General features: G+C 31.8%; 2 protein-coding genes across 2 annotated transcripts; one reads left to right on the plus strand and one right to left on the minus strand.

Moving 5' to 3' along the window:
• Positions 1–2,919: 2,919 nt before the first annotated feature.
• On the minus strand, positions 2,920–6,181 carry LOC114395938. The gene is made up of 3 exons (XM_028357807.1): positions 5,958–6,181; positions 4,875–5,073; positions 2,920–4,538 (listed from the first exon to the last, which is right to left on the minus strand). Exons 1-3 carry the CDS (start codon positions 6,154–6,156, stop codon positions 3,206–3,208), a joined length of 1,731 nt encoding a protein of 576 aa, XP_028213608.1. The 5' UTR covers positions 6,157–6,181; the 3' UTR covers positions 2,920–3,205.
• Positions 6,182–9,321: 3,140 nt separating this feature from the next.
• Positions 9,322–10,502, plus strand: LOC114395794 (NDR1/HIN1-like protein 2). Its single transcript, XM_028357637.1, has one exon. The coding sequence runs from the start codon at positions 9,551–9,553 to the stop codon at positions 10,325–10,327; it is 777 nt and encodes a 258-aa protein (XP_028213438.1). The 5' UTR covers positions 9,322–9,550; the 3' UTR covers positions 10,328–10,502.
• Positions 10,503–20,096: the final 9,594 nt, after the last annotated feature.

Consider the following 20,096-nt stretch of genomic DNA (forward strand, 5'->3'; position numbering starts at 1 on the left):
CCCATAAGGTGCAACTTGCTTGATCAAATTCTTCAGTTCATTGATGGTACATCCAGAAGGAATGTCAAACTTTTTTGAATTTTTTTCTGTGAACAAATGACCGACAAAGTCATTTTGGCATGACATGTTCCACCTCCCGTTGTAATATAACAGAGCATCATGAGTAAATGTCATAGTGGCTTGAAGTAAGTTAAATTTGAGAAATCTAATCTAATCTTACTAGTCTAATCTTACTCTTAATTTGAGAAATCTAATCTAAACTTACTCTTCGTATGGGATATCTAATCTAATCTTACTAATCTAATCAAATGTAATGTTATATTACCAAACATAATTAAATAAAAAAAAAAACTAGCCAAATAATATAAAAAATGGAGACTAAAGAAAAATAATCAACAACACTAACCAAATGAGTCCATACATAATAAAATTTCAATAATGATTAAATTTCACAAATGACTACAATACTACAAAAAATAATTACACTAAATTTTATTAACAAAATCACTAAACTAAAAAACATTTCAAAATAAATACAACAAAATGCAAGAAAATTAAATTAAAAAAATGATTTTAAAATTAATTAATAAAAATTTCAAAAAATTCAGCCTTCTTTTTTAAATTTAAAAAAAAACCATACGGATCAGTGATCCCGTATGGTTCATACGGATTGACAATCCGTGTGAACCATTGATCTGTATGACAAAGTTTTTTTTAAAAACATTTACCTGTCATTTTTAAATTTATAAAAAAAAAACATATGAATCAGTGATCCGTATGAACCATATGGATCCGTATAACAAAGTTTTAAAAAAAAATCCAGCCTTCTTCTTTAAATTTTTTTTTAAAAAAATTAAAAATTATACGGATTGACAATCCGTATCAACCACCATGTGACAGTTTTTTTTAAAAAATTGACTGTCCTTTTTAAAATTTTTTAAAAAATTATAAAATATATCATACGGATTGTCAATCCGTATGAACTACTGATCTGTATGACAGTTTTTTTTACATAAAATTTTAGTGTATCTTTTAAATTTTAAAAAAACCATACAGAACAACTTTTACAAATAAAATTGCAACAAAAAATAATTCAAACAAAAATAAATTTCAAATAAATATTTTTAAAAAAACATACGATCAAGCGAATATTATAAAATTATTTTTTTTAAAAAATCAATTAACTTTAAATCCATATGGGTCATACGGATTACTGATCCGTATGGGATTTGACTTGCAAAATGCTTCCGACAAAGCTTAAAAAACAAAACACCACCACCAACGACCACCCAAAACCAATTACAAACAAGCATAATAGCAAAAAAAAAAAACATTGAACAACGGAAGAGGAACAAGCAAAAATATCATTGAACAACTTCAAAGGGAATGAACAACTTACCTAAAAGATGAAGAGGTGCACAACGGAAGACGAACAACAACAAAGGAGATGATAGAGGTTGTTTGAAGGTTGTTTAATGGTCAAGCGGAAGACGAACAACAACAACAGTGAAACCGGAAGAGGAAGACGAAGATGGCAGAGGAAGAGGAACACGAAGAAGCGACGTAGGAGGATACAATGGCACTGTACGAACAAAAAACCTATGCGTTTTTATAGTATTATGATGAAGGACAATTTTGTCATTTCATCATGGGTACTTGGTGCCCCAGCAAAAATGTTGGGTGCACCAAGTAACACCCAATTGTTAATCAATATTTGTCCATTTATTTATACAATTAGGAGCTATTTTGGGCTTCATCGTCACAACAGCCCATTAGGTTGCTAGTAGCATAGTTTTCACGTCAATGATAAAGGACTCTGCCAGTGTGCCCCATGTGGTGGAACTATCACATACCGATGAGGGTAGTTTGTAATTATTTTTTTTCCATCTTCAATAATAGGATTGTTTATGATTCTGGATTTACCCTGTCATCTAATCTGATTCAATTATATTAATTTATATTTTTTTAAGTGTTTGGATGTAACTCAACATAATCCAATTAAGATTGAATCATAAACAAGTTGAATAATAAGTTTTATCTTTTTAAGTCCAACTTACATATCATATAATTAAATTTTTTATAATATATAAATTAATTATTAAATACAAAATATATTAATTTGTAATTTAATTTATTAAATTAAACTATTCATGATTTTTATTCTTTTATAATTTTTTTTATCTATGTCTTGATTTTGTTCATATTTTCTCATATTAATACAATACTTTATTTCTATCTAAAATAAAAAATATCATTTAGCATTAAAATCACTAATTTTATTAGTCAAATATTATCACAATTTGATCTTTCTTAAATATATTTAGTTATTATATATTTACAAAACTTTAGGCAAAAATAATTTATTTTTCTAAAAAATGTTATCTTTACAAAATAAAAAATATTTTAAAAATATTCATCCAATTAACCAAATCCAACTCAATATTATCGAATTAGTTTGGATTGGTCTATAAAAAAATTACAGAGACCTGATCCATTAAAATTTGGTTAAGATTGGATGACAGATTTACTATCGAATTAGTTTGGATTGGTCTATAAAAAAATTACAGAGACCTGATCCATTAAAATTTGGTTAAGATTGGATGACAGATTTAACCAAACATGATCCATGAACACCCTTAAATAATAATAATACATTACATTGAAAAAAAAAATGGTTGCATTGCGCGCATATGATTACTAGATTTAACAATTTTTCTTGGTCTATATACTAGTTCTAACAATAATAAAACTGTAGACCACTAACGTATTCTTCGTAAAAGAAGGGCGAGAATAAAAATTATTATCCCCTATTATCATTTTACAAATGGAAAAAAGGAAAGGCTAGTATAAAGACGAAGATAAATTTCTATTGATTTAACAAAAGCATGCAGCAAAATATCAACATAAGCTAAATGTTGATGGTCACAAAATTATACCAGTTTCACAAGCTTTTGAATATAACAAACAGGCTTCAGAACAGAAGTTTGATTTCTATGTATTGTAAATGTAAAAAAGTTTACACACTTAACCCAAAAAAGCATGCTCTAGGTAAGACCATTTTTTTATGACAGTATGAAAAAACTTTTTCACAATGCCACCCCATATAGACTAATTATCCTAAGAAAGCCCAAAACCAAAACCAAAACATCAGTGTTCACTGGTATTAAAGTTCCTCTATTTCAGTTTCCATTCAAGGTATGAATGATCAGGACTCAACAAACACCCTTCTCTCTTGCATCAAAATATTCATTCGGTGAAGCTCACTCTGAACAAACAACCTCCCAGGCACTTGGGCAATGTATCTCTCAAAGTCAGACCTTACTCCTTCAAAAGAATAACTTGCCCTTGCCCTTGCCCTGAGAGCTGTTGTTCTACCAAGTTCTTCTTGCCAATAATTTGAGCTGCCACCATAGACATTGCTGAAATAGCCTTCATTTCTAGCACCAAGTGATGAAGGAGCAGTATCCATTGATCTAACATGATCTCTCATAGGATATCCAGCATTAGTTGATGTTGACCATTTCAGCAATGTATCTCTCAGATTGTGACCTTCCTCAAAAGGATAACTTGCTCTATGAGTTGTTGTTCTAGCAAGTTCTTCTTGAAAACAATTTGACCTGCCACCATAGACTAGATAACCTTCATTCCTAACACCAAGTGATAAGGGAACAGTTCGCATTGTTCCGCCAAGTTCTTCTTGCAAATATTTTGACCTGCCACCATAGACCTGATAGCCTTCATTTCTAGCACCAAGCGATAAGGGAACAGTATGCATTGTTCTGCCAAGTTCTTCTTGCAAATATTTTGACCTGCCCCCGTAGACCTGATAGCCTTCATTTCTAGCTTCAAGTGATATGGGAACAGTATTATCAATTGTTCTAACATAATCTGTCAGAGAGTATCTAACATTAGTTGATGTTGGCCATGGTTGCAAAGATTGCAATGGCTCCATTGGTTGAAATGTTCTTGTAGGGCCTAGACTCATACCAGGAGCAGAATAGCCACCAGAAGGAGTAACTCTTCCATGTACTTCAGCCATGGTACTTAAGGGACACCCAGTGATTGAAGTGCATCTATTTGTTAAGCCAAATATTGACGTTACTTCCTCTATTTTTGGAAAGTGACTTGTTTGAGGATAATAATTGAGATGAGCTGAAGTTGGTAATTGCTCCACAGCAACCTCAATCTCTTGTAATGGGAGACATGTTTGTTGTCTAGAAACCACCATTTGATTTCTCTTCACATGGTTTTGCCGTTTTGCTTTAGGATTGTAGATAAACTTGAATGTGCAGCACTTACCAAGTGGAAAGGGTTCATCACATCTATAGCTATCACCTCTCTTATTGTTGTAACCTGGGTAATCCTCTCTCTTGAAGTCAGCACACTCAATCAATTTCAAAAAGCATTGTGCAGCAAGTTTCTCTATGTTCCAGTTGTTAAAAGGAGCTGTAGTTTTATGACTAACATGAATTTCACCATTGGCTCGAAGCATGCCACTTGCATTCTTGAAGAATCCAAGTACAAGGGCTTTATGCTTCCTGTAAATTCATGAGGAAAAACAACAAATGTCACATACAATCACATAGAAGGTTGATAAGAATTTCATAATTAAAAACCTTGAGTATGATAAACATAAAAACTTAACATAATAGAATATACAAACTAGCAATTCTGTAAATACTAGCAATGTGCAGAATATAACGTGAGAGTCTTCCACAAACTCCGGAAGACAGAACCAAGTTAAACTTTTACTTCCTATTTTAGCCTAAGAGCATCAAAGCAAAATCAAGAACATTCCAAATTATATCTTTGTTCCTTATAAAGTACTGAAGACCTTAATCAGTCATCTAACTGATTTGTAAAAGAAAACTCACTTAATCAGTAATGTGTTATCTTCCTTCCCGTGAAAGCCGGCATGAGGAAAATTGAATATAACTTGGTCAAACCTCCGCATTTTTAAATCTGAATGAAGCTTCATTTTGGTTGCATCCACTCCATGTAATAAACATGCTCCAAGCTTGTGTAAGTCATCTAAATTTGACTTTGCATTCTTGTACATCTTGATAACATCATCTACATGTGAGAAAGCATTTGGATTTTGAACACAAGGAGCAATCAATGGAGGAAATAATTAAAAAATAATTTATGTGGAGTCATTGACACAGACTGTCCTGTGTATGCAGTAAAAAACACATCATAGTTAATCAGAATCATTTCTCCAAATTGTGGAAATCAGAACTAGGTCGAAAGCTACAAAAAAAAGCAGCTCAATTGTAAAGCTTAAAACAACTTAAAATACCAAAAAAAAGTATTTAAATCACGTTAACTAATCCAACACAAATTTGAAAGTTGCTACACATACCAAATAAAAGGCAAAATATTTACTTTTTACTAGAAACGTTAAAAGTTCACAAGTCACTGACTTCTCACTGATAAAAATTTAACAGTATATTCAGCTGCAACAGTTTTGTTTGATTGGTATGCTTAGAAAGTGTGGACAAAAAAGGTTTCAAAAAATGGTTCAAAACTACAATTTCTAGGGTTTTGGGATACTGTACTATTAAAGATCGCCACGAAAATGCTTCCAGTACCGCAAGGGCAATTTAACACATTGTTAAGAAATTTAAAATGTTCCAGCAAGAAGATACCTTTCATGATATTCAGAACAACCAAGTAAAAATAACAAAATTTTAGAAGAAAAATAAGGAAAACAAAAAAAACATTATTGGGGTTTTTTGTGAATAATAAATTAATCATACTGAAAGAAGAATCACACACATGATCAAACCCCAAAGAACATTATATTTTAACGATCAAAGCAAAAAAAGCAAGAACAATTTTCTCATGCACATTCTTTACCACCCCATGTACCAAGGTCGAAACTTTCAAGACGAAACGTGCTGCACAAGCCAAAATCACAATCACAAAGCTAAAGGGTAAGAGAGAGAGAGAGAGACCGTAGGAGTTGAGAGAAGAAGCGACCATGTTGGAAGCAGAGCCAAAAGATTTGGCTAGGGAAAGGGAGAAAGAGAAATCACCCTCTCCCACCAACAGTATTTGGTGATAACTAGAATAATGGGTCACCCATTTTGCATTGTCTTCTCGTTCTTGTTGCTGAATAGTGTGATATTGGTTCTTCTTGGTTTCTTCTTCCATGTTGAAATGAGTGTGTGAGAGAGCAACGACCACAATGCACCCTTTTTATTGCAAATGATTTGAACTTGATACCGTTGGGTAATACTGGAAGGATTAGAAAGGAATTGCAAGGGTCTCGCGTACCATAAATGTCATTTTAAGAGTCATTTTTATTCTTTTTTCACAAATGCACAATAATTTTTTTAATAAAAAAAATAAATGTAGCTTAGGGATATATATATATATATATATATATATATATATATATATATATATAGTATATTATTTTTACAGTGACGATAAGATTAAAATTTAAGATTTTGTGTAAATTATTCGAAGCTTTCACTACTAAGCGGGCTATAGACTATAGTAGGTTGGGGATATAAGTGTTCTAAAAAAATATACACAAGTTGAGAAAATTGTGAGTATGTATTCATGCAAAAGTTATGAGGATAAGTGTGGTTATATTTTACTACTCCACCCGTATTTATAATTGTAGATTATATAATTTAATATATTAATTTTAATGTTACACATATTATTATTATTATGTATAACTAATCACGTTATTTTAAAGAATATTCTTTAAAGTATTGTTCGGTATATATTTTTTTGTTTTTGTTTATAGATAATGAGTGTTTCCAAGGTTATATACTAATCTCACACGAGATTTGGGGACTATTGTTAGTTCAAGAAATTTCTTATACATAATAAAAATTGAACATAAGTTTTCCGTAAAACAAATTTTTTTACTCATGAAAATATAACGATTTTTTTAATGTATTATATATGACAAGTACTATTTAAATTATTATATACTAAAAAATGATTTGCATTATTGTGTGTTATTAGCTCATATATAACTGATCAGTATTCAATATTGATATTATTTTCATGTAAGCAATGGACTTTTATGTTTAGAAAAGTTACTTTATAAGTTTGTAACTTAAATTTAAATTATTTTATTTGTTATGAATATCAGATGTACATTATATTTTGTAATTAATTTAAAATAATTTTATTGATCAATAGCATAATATAAGTCTTAAATGTAATAACGACAAACTCTGGAAAGGAAAATCAGTTTCAGACTTGACTGTTATCCACCGTGGGGATTCATCTACCAGGATTAGGAGCATGATTCGGATTCAAATCATTCTCATATGCTTCCAGAATTTACTACACAGAGGCCTCCCGAATCAGGAAAGTGAAATTAATTGTTAGATTGTTAGTTTTTGTTAATGAGAGAATTGAACCTGTGATTGTTTTTAATCATTTAATTAATCTTATATCTCATACAAGGAAAATTAAAGTGCAATGTAAACACAGGTTTTTTTTATTTATTTTATTTTTGCACAAGTTTTGGTATGTGCATCAGAGATTATCGTGGAAATTTTATTGCTGCTGCAAGCACTGACTGGAAGCGTCCTTGCCTTGACACCACAGAAGGAGAAGCATTGGTCTCATCTCTTTGGCTTGAATGATGTTTCATTTTGAGATTCATAACAAACCAGTGGTTGATAAAATGAAGAGAGCTAGCGCTGATGAATCTGAACTAGGCGTTTTAATTTGGAATTGTCAACAAAAAGTTGATGTCTATTAATCAATTAATCCTTTAGGGGATGCTTATTTAGCTGATAATTTTTTTAATCTTGAATTGTGTTTGATTAACTAATAAAATTGGTTGAAATTATTTTTTATATTCCCACGGAATAATTAAATGGGTTTAGTTGAGTTATTTTTTCTTTAAAATATATATTATAATTATTAAAATATTCTTGTTACAAAAGCTTTCCTTATACCAATCATTGTTTAATTTCTTCCCATGTGTTCCATGAATATGATAATTGAAAGAGGAACAACAAAAATTACCTATTAAAAAAGGAACGTTAGAGGAAAAGGAAAAACTAACATATAAATTGTAGGAATGAAATTGACGGTAAATTAAATTTTGAGGACATTAATTAGAAAAAAATGAAATTTTTATGAGATTGGAAAAAATTGAAGTATCATGGAGTAACAATGAGAAAGTAATATGATAATGATTAATATAAATTTTTACTCATGACAAAGTATTCCATGTGAACAATTTTTTCCGCCTCCTCCGTGGACTAAATATTATTAAAACTTGAAGTTATGTCCTTCTTGGAAATAAAATATATCATATAATTAATTTTTTTATTATCTTATAATAAAATGTGGAATAATTTGTTCGGATCCTCTATTCTTCATAATAACTAAATAATTCATAAAACAAACACTCTTTTGTTATTAGTTTTACTAAGAAACAAATCAATGATGTTACTCATGCTCTTGTTAGAACCACTCCATCTTTTTTCTGGCCTCTAATTTTATCATCATGTTCCACCGTTAGTATCTGATTTTCTTATGAATGAAATAATATAAGTTTCTCTCCGTAAAAAAAAAAATGTAGTGTTAGGAATTTGGGGTGCTGCAAGTGCATTTTATTAAGGAAACTACTAACAATTCGAAAGTAATATTGGTAAGGAGAACAATGTATACATTCACTTAACATTTTATCCCACGTTTTGGCCACGGCTACAATATTAAAAAAGTACTATACTAGCTTTTATATAGTAAGTTAGCAATATCATAAAAGGCATTGCAAATTAGAAAATACCTGAGTGCAAAAATAATTCTGATTATATGTCAATTGTATATGATATTATTAGTCATAATGCTGTACATCTTGCCATTAGCTAAAAGTGCATTGAAAACTAATTAGAAAGGTTATTAATGTGAATGCAAACCAGCCCTTAAGCACTATATTTCAGCTACTGGATCATATATGTCATATTCTGTCATTGAAATCTATTTTAAAACAATGATAATGAAATCTATCAAACTTATTCAATAATTGAAAATATAAAAAAAAATGGAAGAAAAGTTTTACAACACCTGGTTTATATCTATTTTTTTAATAAAATCTTAAAGAAAAATAGGTAATTTTTTTCTCTTGAAAAATGAGGTCATCCATCCAAACATACTATGCAGTCTGACAATCATCATATCATACTACAGTTCTTACAGCCTTAAGGGTTAAACAAAGAATGTGTGGGCTCTGTTCAACTCATTCTTTAGAACTTTCTCAAACATTACCACGTACGAATACCACCAACATTCAAAATCCAAATCTCAATGTAGCTCAACTTTAGCTCCTCATATTCCTCCCTTTCGTCAATACCCAGAAAAAACATATTGTCCCCACTACTAAATTAAAAGCTTCTTTATCCCTTCTTCACTTTCCTTATCCCATCACTCCACTTAGAATAAATAAATAAATATCATTCATAATCTTAATCTCTACATACATATCTCCCTCATTGTTTTTTGTTTGAGTGAATTAAGTGTAACCTTTCTTCTAGCATCATCTACTCATCCTCAATTCTCAAACATGCTTACCCTTCCACCCCCACCTCCTCCCCGACTCCTAACCACAAGGCAAACCAAACAAGTCTCTCCTGACCAAATTGTCATATCAAAACTACCAATCAAACAACATTCTCAAGAATCTGATGCACCAAATTATGTTACAACAAAGTCAATTAGGCCGCCGCCACCGCCACCACCACCACCACCAATACTCAGGCAACCTCCATTTCAAAGGACTAATCCAATCATATGGTTTGCTGCAGTGTTGTGCCTCATATTCAGCCTTCTACTCATCTTCTTTGGAGTTATAACTTTGATCATCTTCCTAGGAATCAAGCCAAGAAACCCCTACTTTGACATCCCCAATGCAAACCTCAATGCAGTGTACTTCGACTCACCAGAATACTTCAATGGTGACTTCACCCTCGTTGCAAACATCACCAACCCCAACAAGAAGATTGATGTGAAGTTTGAATCTTTTGATGTCGAGCTTTTCTTCTCAGACAGGATCATATCAACACAGTCCATTGAACCCTTTACACAGAGGAGAAGGGAGAGCAGGTTGGAGTCCTTGCACTTCATATCCAGCTTGGTGTTTTTGCCTAAGGATCTTGGTGTGAACCTTAAAGGACAGATGCAAGGGAACAGGGTTAAGTACAATGTAAGAGGAACCTTTAAAGTGAGAGTAAGTATGGGGTTTTTCCATTTGTCTTACTGGTTGCATAGCAGATGCCAGATAGAGATGACTGGTCCACCAACTGGTGTCTTGGTGGCTAGGAAGTGTATCACAAAGAGATGAAGGTGAAGGGGGTAGAATTTTTCATACCTGTTTGTTGCTTTCTATGTTTGGATTAATATACAGCTTGTTTGTAGCAGCAGTGTAAAAGAATTCTGGAAACTACTTGATGCACCACACAGTCAATATGATGATGGTCAAAGAGCAAAAAAATAAAAATAGAAATCACTTTCCTTTATGATTTTTAAAGTAATTATTATAAAATTCAACAATCTAATTGTACATGTAATTTATTATTGGATTACAATGAAAATAAATTTGATTCGGTGAGATTGTAGATGAAGATAGAGAAAATGTTTTGGTGGATTCCTGTCTAGCCTCAGTAAAGCAAGAATTGAATTCACTCTACTGTTTTTGTTTTTTTGTTAATTGCATAGTGTTTCTTGAACGGCAATTAGATTTGGGAGACTTTTTGACTGTCTACAAAATAGTAAAAGTCAAAATGTATAAAAAACTGGGGAAAGATTAATGCGGTATCAACTAGGATTTCAAAATTATACATGCATAATTTATTGTATCTCGAAGTCATGATAGACAATCTTCAAAGCAGACACTCATATTATTTTAACCGCAGATATAGTATTAGCTGAATATCCTGGTCCTACTAGTGACCCAACAAATTGACTTTAGCCTTAGGTTACCTCCACTTACGGCTTAGACAAGTGAAAAGAACTCACAAAGATACAGGTATTTGCTTCAAATAAGCAATTCAATAATATCATCAACAGAGAGGAAAGATTAATATGCAGGAGCCTGGGTGGAAGGAGCAGAAGCAAGAACCTCAGGCTGAGGGGAAGAATCTTGAGAGGCACTAAGAACCTTCAAGAACTCATCTAACTCTTTTGTTCTCCGTGCTGAAGTCGTCGTCATTGCTGTAGCATGCAATCTCTGCGGCTGCTCACTCCTCCTCATCGTAGTAGAAAGAGTGATCATCATGGAACTCTGGCATTCTTTCTTTTTCCTTTGTGGTTTTCTGGACTTCTATTAGTGATCATCATCCACCTGACTCCAGCTTTGGACTTGACTAATACACTACAACACTTCTTAAAATAATTAACAGCAGTACACGCAGAAACTGTGTTTGAGGACAACACTTCTTAAAAAAGCATGGTAACGTTTGCATGTTCCCTTGGCAAATAAGTAAGCTTGATGAGCCATCACAAATTAATCAAAATTAACCACTTGTGTAACCCATTGAATAACTCTCACTCAATAATGCTGCAGTATATCATATTAGAATGTTCACTCATATTTCTAACACCACTACCCCCGAATGAACCTCTTGCCAATAGGTTAATCACCATGTAAAGCTAATCTTAAACAGAAGTGGAAAGGCTAACATAACCACAAGTCCACTCAGAAGACAAAAGTCAGAATGCCTTTTCAAAAAAGAATTGAATCAGGCTCTAAATATCAGAAGCTGCTGATTGAGGACTAAGGTCTACTATAGCCTCTGGATTACCTGCATCAGTGCTACTATCAACAGGTTGCTGCTCCTTTTGTTCAGTTCTCAAAAAGTCATTATTGTTTTAGAAAAAGGATGGGTGAGGAATCGAAATAAAGCTAAGCATCCCAAGTATGTTGGCACCCAAAGCCAATTTATCCCCTTCCACACCAATCCCAATTTATTGCCAAAAGACCAATAACAAAACGTCATGGGAGATTAGGCCAAAACCCATGTCAATTAAAAATGAACCTATTGATGAGAATCATGAAACAGGCCAAATACAGTCTAAAGGCCCAAGTGGAGAAGGACAAAGGCCCAAGTGGAGAAGGACAAAGCCCCCGAGTGGAGAAGGATGAAGGCCCAAGTGGAGAAGGATGAAGGCCCAGAGGCAGAGACACTATCAAGACTATTAATTGATGCTGAAGGTCAAGATTAATTTGAAGGCCCATAATAAATATGTTCTATTTAGTTATAATTTTTATTTATTGTAATTTTGGCCCAAACTGTTTAGAAGGTCCATGTCTATTTTTATCTTTTTGCTTAGCTACACTATAAGTATGGGTTTTTGTTTTGAATAAAAAAAAACTTTTGGCATTTGATAAAATTTGGTGAGAGTTTCTCTCCGGGTTCCTTGTTGAACCAATTATCAGACTTATCAAGGTAATCCTTGTGGCGTCTACCCTGACTTATCTTCCTTCATTGGAAGTGGCGTCTACCCTGACTTATCTTCCCTCTTTGGAAGTGGCGTCATCCAAATCTCTATAACCTGTATCAAACGATCCGCTCCTAGTCAGGTTCACATCATTTGGTATCAGAGCTTCGGCTCTTGATACAGGTTCTATCCTATCCTATTATTTTCTTTGTAATTTGTCCAGGTTCGTGTTTTGTCCTTGTTCTGTTATTTGCGTTTTTGTTTACGCCTTGTTTCGTTTTTGTTTGCGTCTTGTGTTCTGTTATTTGCGTTCTTGTTCTTGTCACGTCCTTGTTCTTGTTTCTTGTGTCTTTCACACTGTCAAAAAAAAATTGCAAAAAAAAATTTGAAAAAAAAAGTGGGTGTTTGATCTTTGAACACGAAATTGAGGCATTTAGAGGTGTTTTTTTTGAAAGAAAATCGTGGAACAAATCCCCTTATCTAGATTCTCCTCTGAATTCTGAGCGTTTTGATATATAGTGGGCCTCAAACAGACAACCGTAGCAAAAGTTATGAGCATTTGAAGTTTAGTTGTCATATCTGTTATCTATCTGTTATCCTATCTGTTATCTTATTTGTTATCATATCTGTTATCCAAATTAAATCTAATTTGTTATCCCAAATCTGATCTATTTATCCAAATCAAATCAAATCAAAATTTTTTATCCAAATCTAATCTGTTATCCAAATCAAATCCAATTTGCTATCCAAATCAAGTCCAAGTTGTTATCCCAAATCAAATCTGTTACTCTGATAATTATATTGTCTTTCCTTTTATTTTATATTACCTTGTGTGTCTAATTCGATCCATCCAGGAACTTAAGAGGGAGTGAGTGGTAAAAGGCAAGAGTGAAAACATCACACAAAAGCCTATATTGAGAGCATCAAACACGAGTGAACTACCATTAAAGAGAGAAACACGTGAGTAGAGTGTGGTGAGGTCCTGAATTTTTTTTTAATTTACTGCAAAATTCTTTGTTCCTTAATCATGGCAAGAGCTGGTGACAATGGTGGTGTATATCATCAACTGGATGAATCTCAACGCTTATTTCTGGACGCGTGGACTACACAAATGCAACGTTTGTTGACCAAATCTTGCCCCAAAAAATTATGGGCATAATGATGAGAGCAAAAAGAGGGAACATCTACATATATTGTACTGCTAGGTCTAAACAAAAAAAATCATTTCTTGTGCTCATTGTAGTGAGGTCAATCATTAGAATATTCATATCCGCCCATTTGATGAGGCATATTGTATAGAAACGGTTGCACAACAAGATCAAGCTCATTCAGGTGATGGTCCCGTTAAAATTTTTGAATCCACCCATTTGATGAGATGGGTTATACGAGTTGAATTGCTGCATATGTTGTGCTTGTTGCATTTCATGTAACTACACTGCCAAGTTTGGAAGAGGAGGGAGAATACAATTATGCTGATCAATGTGGGGAGTAACAATCATGTCAATGCCTTCTAAGGTTCTGTCATGATGCTTCTTCTTTTCCTTTCTGTGGGACATTCTTGCGTTTGAAGTATTTTTGAGTATGACTTGCAATTTGACTTGGAGTTTTTAATGGAACAAAATTCTTTGAAATGTTTATCCATTTGTTGTCACATTTCTCAAGCCCAAGGAGAAATGACTTATCACAAAAGAGCATATGTAATATGAATATGTTAAGCTTGATATACTAAGTTATGCATATGGAAATGAGAAAATCAAATTTTAAAAGTGCCATTGTTAAGCACTTGTGTTCTTCTTTTGTCCAACGCGTGTATTCGTTGTGACGAACTGACCAGGATGAATCTTGAGATTAAGGGAAAGAATCTTGAGAGGCAGTAATAATGTCCAAGAGCTCATCGTAGAAGGATGCAATCTTTCATCTTTGTCCTTCAACCACTCTTGTATCTCCTCATCGCAGTAGAAAGAGTGATCATCATGGAACTCTGACATTCTTTCTTTTCGTTTTGTGGCTTTCTGGAATTCTATTAGTGATCACTCCCAATACTCCTTCACATTGTTGTAGCTCTGTTTCCTTTTTCTCATTATTTTCTTTCTCTCTTCAAGATCACTATAATCCTTAGCAGTGGAAATGGCCATGTAAATTTAATTCTATCTAAATTTATTGACTTTAAGTAATAGTTTTTGGGAGTCATTTGAATAAAGAAAAAAAAAATAGAAACCTAAAGGAAATGGTTTGAAAATGGTATAGCTCAAGAGTAAAGAGACAAATTTACACCATCAAATAGACCCAACTAATTAACATTATTAGCATGGTGAATTTTTAAATTTATAATTTTATTTTTGAAAATTCTTAAAATTTTGAGAGAGAGAATGTCATTGTTTGAATTTTTATGATAAAAAGGATTTAGGTAATAAATCTTCATCAAATACCCTTTATTAAAATAAATGATTTTTTAAGGTGCACTTTGGTAAAAAAAAAAAAAAGAAGGATGGCTATTACAGTATTATGTGAGAGCTGAGTTTGAATGAACATGTCAATACGCTAGATAGATTTGTCTGTGATTATTGCTTGAACCTATTTACACACCCGTGTAATACTCCCTTATGATTCCAACAAATGTTGGAGGCAACAATTAGCATCTCCATTCAAACAAATAATTTTTTATTATTTTTAAATTGTAATTTTAGTCTCTTCTAATTTTTAGTTTATAATATATTAGTTTTCCTATTTTTAAATTTTGGTCTTTCAATTTTTTTAAAATTACACAATTTTAATCCCTCCACATGTTAACCATTAGTTGATCATCAAATGAGATTAGAACCCAAGTTCCTTGCTTTCTTTTTCACCACCCAAATTACTAAACCAATTTTCTTACATGAGTTACAATGTAGAAACCATATATATATATATATATATATATATATATATAAAATAAGTTTTGTCTTTCGTATTTGTTATCATTTTTTTTATCACATCACTAATTTATATAACTTACCTTAATATTATGATATTCATTTAATAAATTTCAAAAATTATAACATTTACAGATATAGAACTATATTATTAATAATATTATAATTTTATATGCTTAAATGTATAAGAATATTATAAAATTATAATTTAAATTTTCAGATTTTATAATTTATATTTGAAATATTATAACATTAAATTTTAGAAATTAATAACATAAATATTATAATATTGAAATGAATTGTATAAATTACTGATGTAGTTAAAAAATGAAAAAAAAAACATGAAAGTCAAAATTGATTGTATGAAAAATATAATAAATAATATAGTTTTTTTCCATAGAGAAATTTATTGTTTATAAACTAGGTTTATCTTAAAAGAAATTGATTTAACATTTAAATAAATATTTTTTAAAAAATTAACACATATGGTAATGTATATATTATATAGTGTTTACAATATAATTCAAGTAAGCGAAATATTTAGTGTTTTAGGTGATCAACTTAAAATAAAGGAACTTCGATTCCGGTCCCATATCTACCTTTATGATTGTTTATTATTGTTCTCTTTGTGTTCCCTCATATGTGTGATTCCATTATCAATGGCCTTTTTCCTAAAATATATCTCATGCCTTGAATTTTTTTTTGTCACAAGTTTATATTTGAAACTTTAATTTAAACTTCCCGTGCGTGTAGTTTATGCTTCACACTAAACTAGGATTAGTTTTCCTTTTAATGCAATGCACGGGTTTGGAGGTATCTAAATGTATTGGCATTTCATTTCATGGAGGTATCTAAATGTATTCGCCTTTTACTGTGATGTGATGTAAGTTCTAACCTTGTTTTGTGGACATTAATTCTATCATAATGGCCTATTTCCATGATTCTGGCAAAGCATTGCAACATATAGGTGCTTCTGGCAACAATTTTCTCCAAGTGGTCGACAAGAACTTTGATGTTCTTGCTCTGTATTGTTGGGGCCATGTATTTAGACCTTGTACAATGGCATGAATTTAACTCTTGTTTAGAAATAAAATTCATTGGATTCCACCTTCTTGCCTCTTTTGTAATGAATTTTACTTTTGCTTTTAAAAAAATATTTTTTCTATGATTATTTTGTTTGTATAACAATTTTGTAACTAATTTATTATTAATTCTTTTTACTAGAGATTAGCTACAAATTAGATACTTATTTTGTGTCAACTAATTTAAAAAATCTTTTAGCAAAGGTTAAAAAATCTTCAACTAGTCAATCAATTAGATAGTTACCGGATGGTCAAGTATGTTGATGGTGGTGGTGCAGGTGCAATGCTTATAGTGTGATGTTGATCTCAATGGTAATGGTGTTGTCAATAATAGTGGTGATAGTGTTGGTGGCAATAATAATGTTAGTGATGGTGTGTGCTAATGGTCACAGTGATGATGTAGTGATAGTGATAACCGTGTCAGGAGTGCAATGTTAGCGGTGGTGTCAATATCAATGCAGTTGATGATGGTTGATTGGTATTGGTGATCGATTGTGGTGCTAATGATGATAGCATACGAGTTATTGTCAAATGTAAGGAGAATGTTTTATAAAACTAAAAAAATCAAATTCCAATTTTTAAATTTTTTTGAAAATGAATATAAAAATATTTTAAAATTGAGTTAAAAATCATTTTTGCTCAATTTTTATGATATATGTTTTTTTAAATAATACATTTGAAAACCAAAAATAAAAAACTTTAAATAACATTAAGCGACCCTTAATTAATGGGAATATTTTAAAAATGTCATTGACTAAGAGTAAAGACTCAAACTTACAATAAATAAATAAAAAAGTTCAGGTAAAAAAGAAAAACTTACATTATAAAATAGACTAAAAGAATTAACATAATTAATTTGATGAATTTTTAAATTTACAATTTTAATATAAAAACATTAAAGGTTTGGAAAAATCATGTCATGGTGTAAACTTTTGTGAAAAGAAGAAAACATATCCTTAGTAAAAAAGTTCAGGTAAAAAAGAAAAACTTACATTATAAAATAGACTAAAAGAATTAACATGATTAATTTGGTAAAATTTTAAATTTATAATTTTAATATAAAAACATTAAAATTTTGGAAAAATCATGTCATGGTGTAAACTTTTGTGAAAAGAAGAAAACAAATCCTAAGTAAATATTTTGGTGAAAAAAATATTGCAATCAACCATTTTGATAAAACTTGTTAATTAAGTTCTTTTATAATTTTTTTAAATTTAAAAATGTGAAAATTATAAATGATGTAACAACAAGAAATAATGTGTTATCATTGTTATGCATGGAAGTAGCTTGTAGGCATCACTATTTTACAGCAAGAGCTAAAAAGTAATGCATCCGTTTGAGCTCAGATAGCCAAAGAGACGTATGTCTTCTGATTAGAACTTAGGAGGACATGGTCGCTGATATGAATTATAAAATATGAACATGTTATTATAAAGTATCCTAATCCAATTCATGAATCATGTGATCACATTGTTTGGTGGTTAAACTCCAACATATATTGTCTAGAAAATAAACCAGTTCTTGTGCTCAATATGATGAGGGCCATTAGAATATCTAAGTCTGCCCATTTAATATTGATGAGACATATTGTTGAGGAGGTCGAATTGCAACATATTATGTGCATGTTGCATTTCATGTGACTGCATTGCAAAATTTTGAGCATCAGAAACCCAATTATGTTGATCAACCTAGAGAGGAATCATGTCATGGATGCTTCTTCTCCTCCTTCCTTTCTCTGGAACATTCTTGCGTAGGAAGTATTTTTGAACATGACTTACAATTTGGGTCAGAGTTTTTGATGTAAGAAAATATGTTGAAATTTTTTTCCATTTTTCCTCTCCTTGGCCACATTTCTCAAGCCCAAGGAGAAAAGACCTGTTGTCACAAAAGAGCACATGTAATATGAACATGTTAAGCTTGATATACAAAATTAAGAACATGTAAACAGAAAAATCAAATATAAAAAGTTTCATTGAAAAGAACATGTGGTGTTCTTTAGTCCAATGGGTGTATTTCTGGCAACAAAGGGACACTGATGAGTCATCAGAGCCACCAGATAACATGATGCAATTGGCCTCTTCTATATTCTGCGACGGCAAGTGGTGTGGGTAGCTGTTCGACACCTGGACCTGATCAAATGCAATGTTGTTGAATAGTCACACGTTTGAGCCATCTATAGTAGGGGTCAAAACTCCTAGGCTAGGTTCCCAAATTGGAAGGCATAGATAGGCATGGCAACGGGGCGGGTCGGGGTCGGGTTTTGCTTACTCTACCCCCGCCCTCGACTCCCCAATTCCCTCCCCGCCCCCGAAATTCAATGGGGGTGTATATTTACTCCATTCTCGTCCTTGATGGGATCAGATTTTTTTCGTTCCGCCCTGGCCCCGACATATTTATAAAATTTTATTAGAAAATATAATTTTTCATACAATGAAAAATATAATTTTAAATAACAACCCTAACATATTTTTAGATTGTACATGATAACATAAAATTCAATCCAACACTAGCCTAAAATTCAATCTAATAGTTTCATGTTTTAATGTGTTATATATATGTAATGATATTTTTGTAAATGAATTATTAACGGGACAGGTCAATTCGGGTTTTCCTAGACAAAATTGGGGCAAGTCCGGGACGGAACCCACAGGTTCGGGCCCGTTGCCATGTCTAGGCATAGAGCTAATTCAACATCAAGACTTAATTGGAATTACATAGCTGTCATGTGTCTTAAGAGGATTGGAGAAGCCACCAGGGACTAAGGGTTCTTCTTGGTCTTCTTGGTTATTAGAAAAGCTAGGGGTAGAAGAGGATGACTCATCATTGGAGCCATTATCGTATTTGGGGGCCTCCATTGGAAAGTGTTAGTGGTAGACATGGTGAAATCAGAGAAAAGATTATCAAAGGTAAAGAAAACAAGGATTAGGATAAATGGGATGACTTAGCAAACAGTGAAGTAAATCTATTTAAAGTGAAGACCCCATAATCTAGAAGATGGTTTAAGAAAAATCTAAACGTCGGAAGCATGTTTTTCAAGTGTATGTACCTTTAATATAAAAAACAACCAATATATGTAATTATATTTTCAATTATCTTTCAGTTCCCTTACGAATTTATTATTTTTCTTCTGAATCTAGCTTTTGCTTTGCTTCTTTAATATTCTGTTAAAAATCATCCCAAATCAAGTGTTTTCTGATGTAACTTGGGAGCCCACACCCAAGTCAAAGGAGAGATTTCCCTCTCAAGAACCAAATCAGTTGAGTTACTTTTAAAATTTTAGAATCCTGTTGGAACAATCATAGCCAAATACATTTTAATTATTCGCTAAAATTTCTCACAACAACAATTACCATTAAATGCTTTAATAATCTTTTAGCTCTCCTACCATATAACAATAACAATATATAAATAAATTAATTCACTTTTAACCATTTATAAAATTAAATTAATCATATTTATCTTTTTTTTTCCTTATAACAAACAGCAAAATACAACCAGAAGAATAAATTATCCATGTCAACCGATATAAAATTATTAAAAATAAAACTACAACCGAATTTCAATGATTTTCTACTCTTTTAAAACAGAATATCAGCAACCAGCTATCAACCAAAATCATTGAGAGGCCAAAGAACCTTACTATCCAATAAAAATGAAAAACTAAGCCACAGAGTGCCCT

This window comes from Glycine soja, chromosome 18 (assembly GCF_004193775.1).
Source record: "Glycine soja cultivar W05 chromosome 18, ASM419377v2, whole genome shotgun sequence".
Classification (NCBI taxonomy): domain Eukaryota; kingdom Viridiplantae; phylum Streptophyta; class Magnoliopsida; order Fabales; family Fabaceae; genus Glycine; species Glycine soja.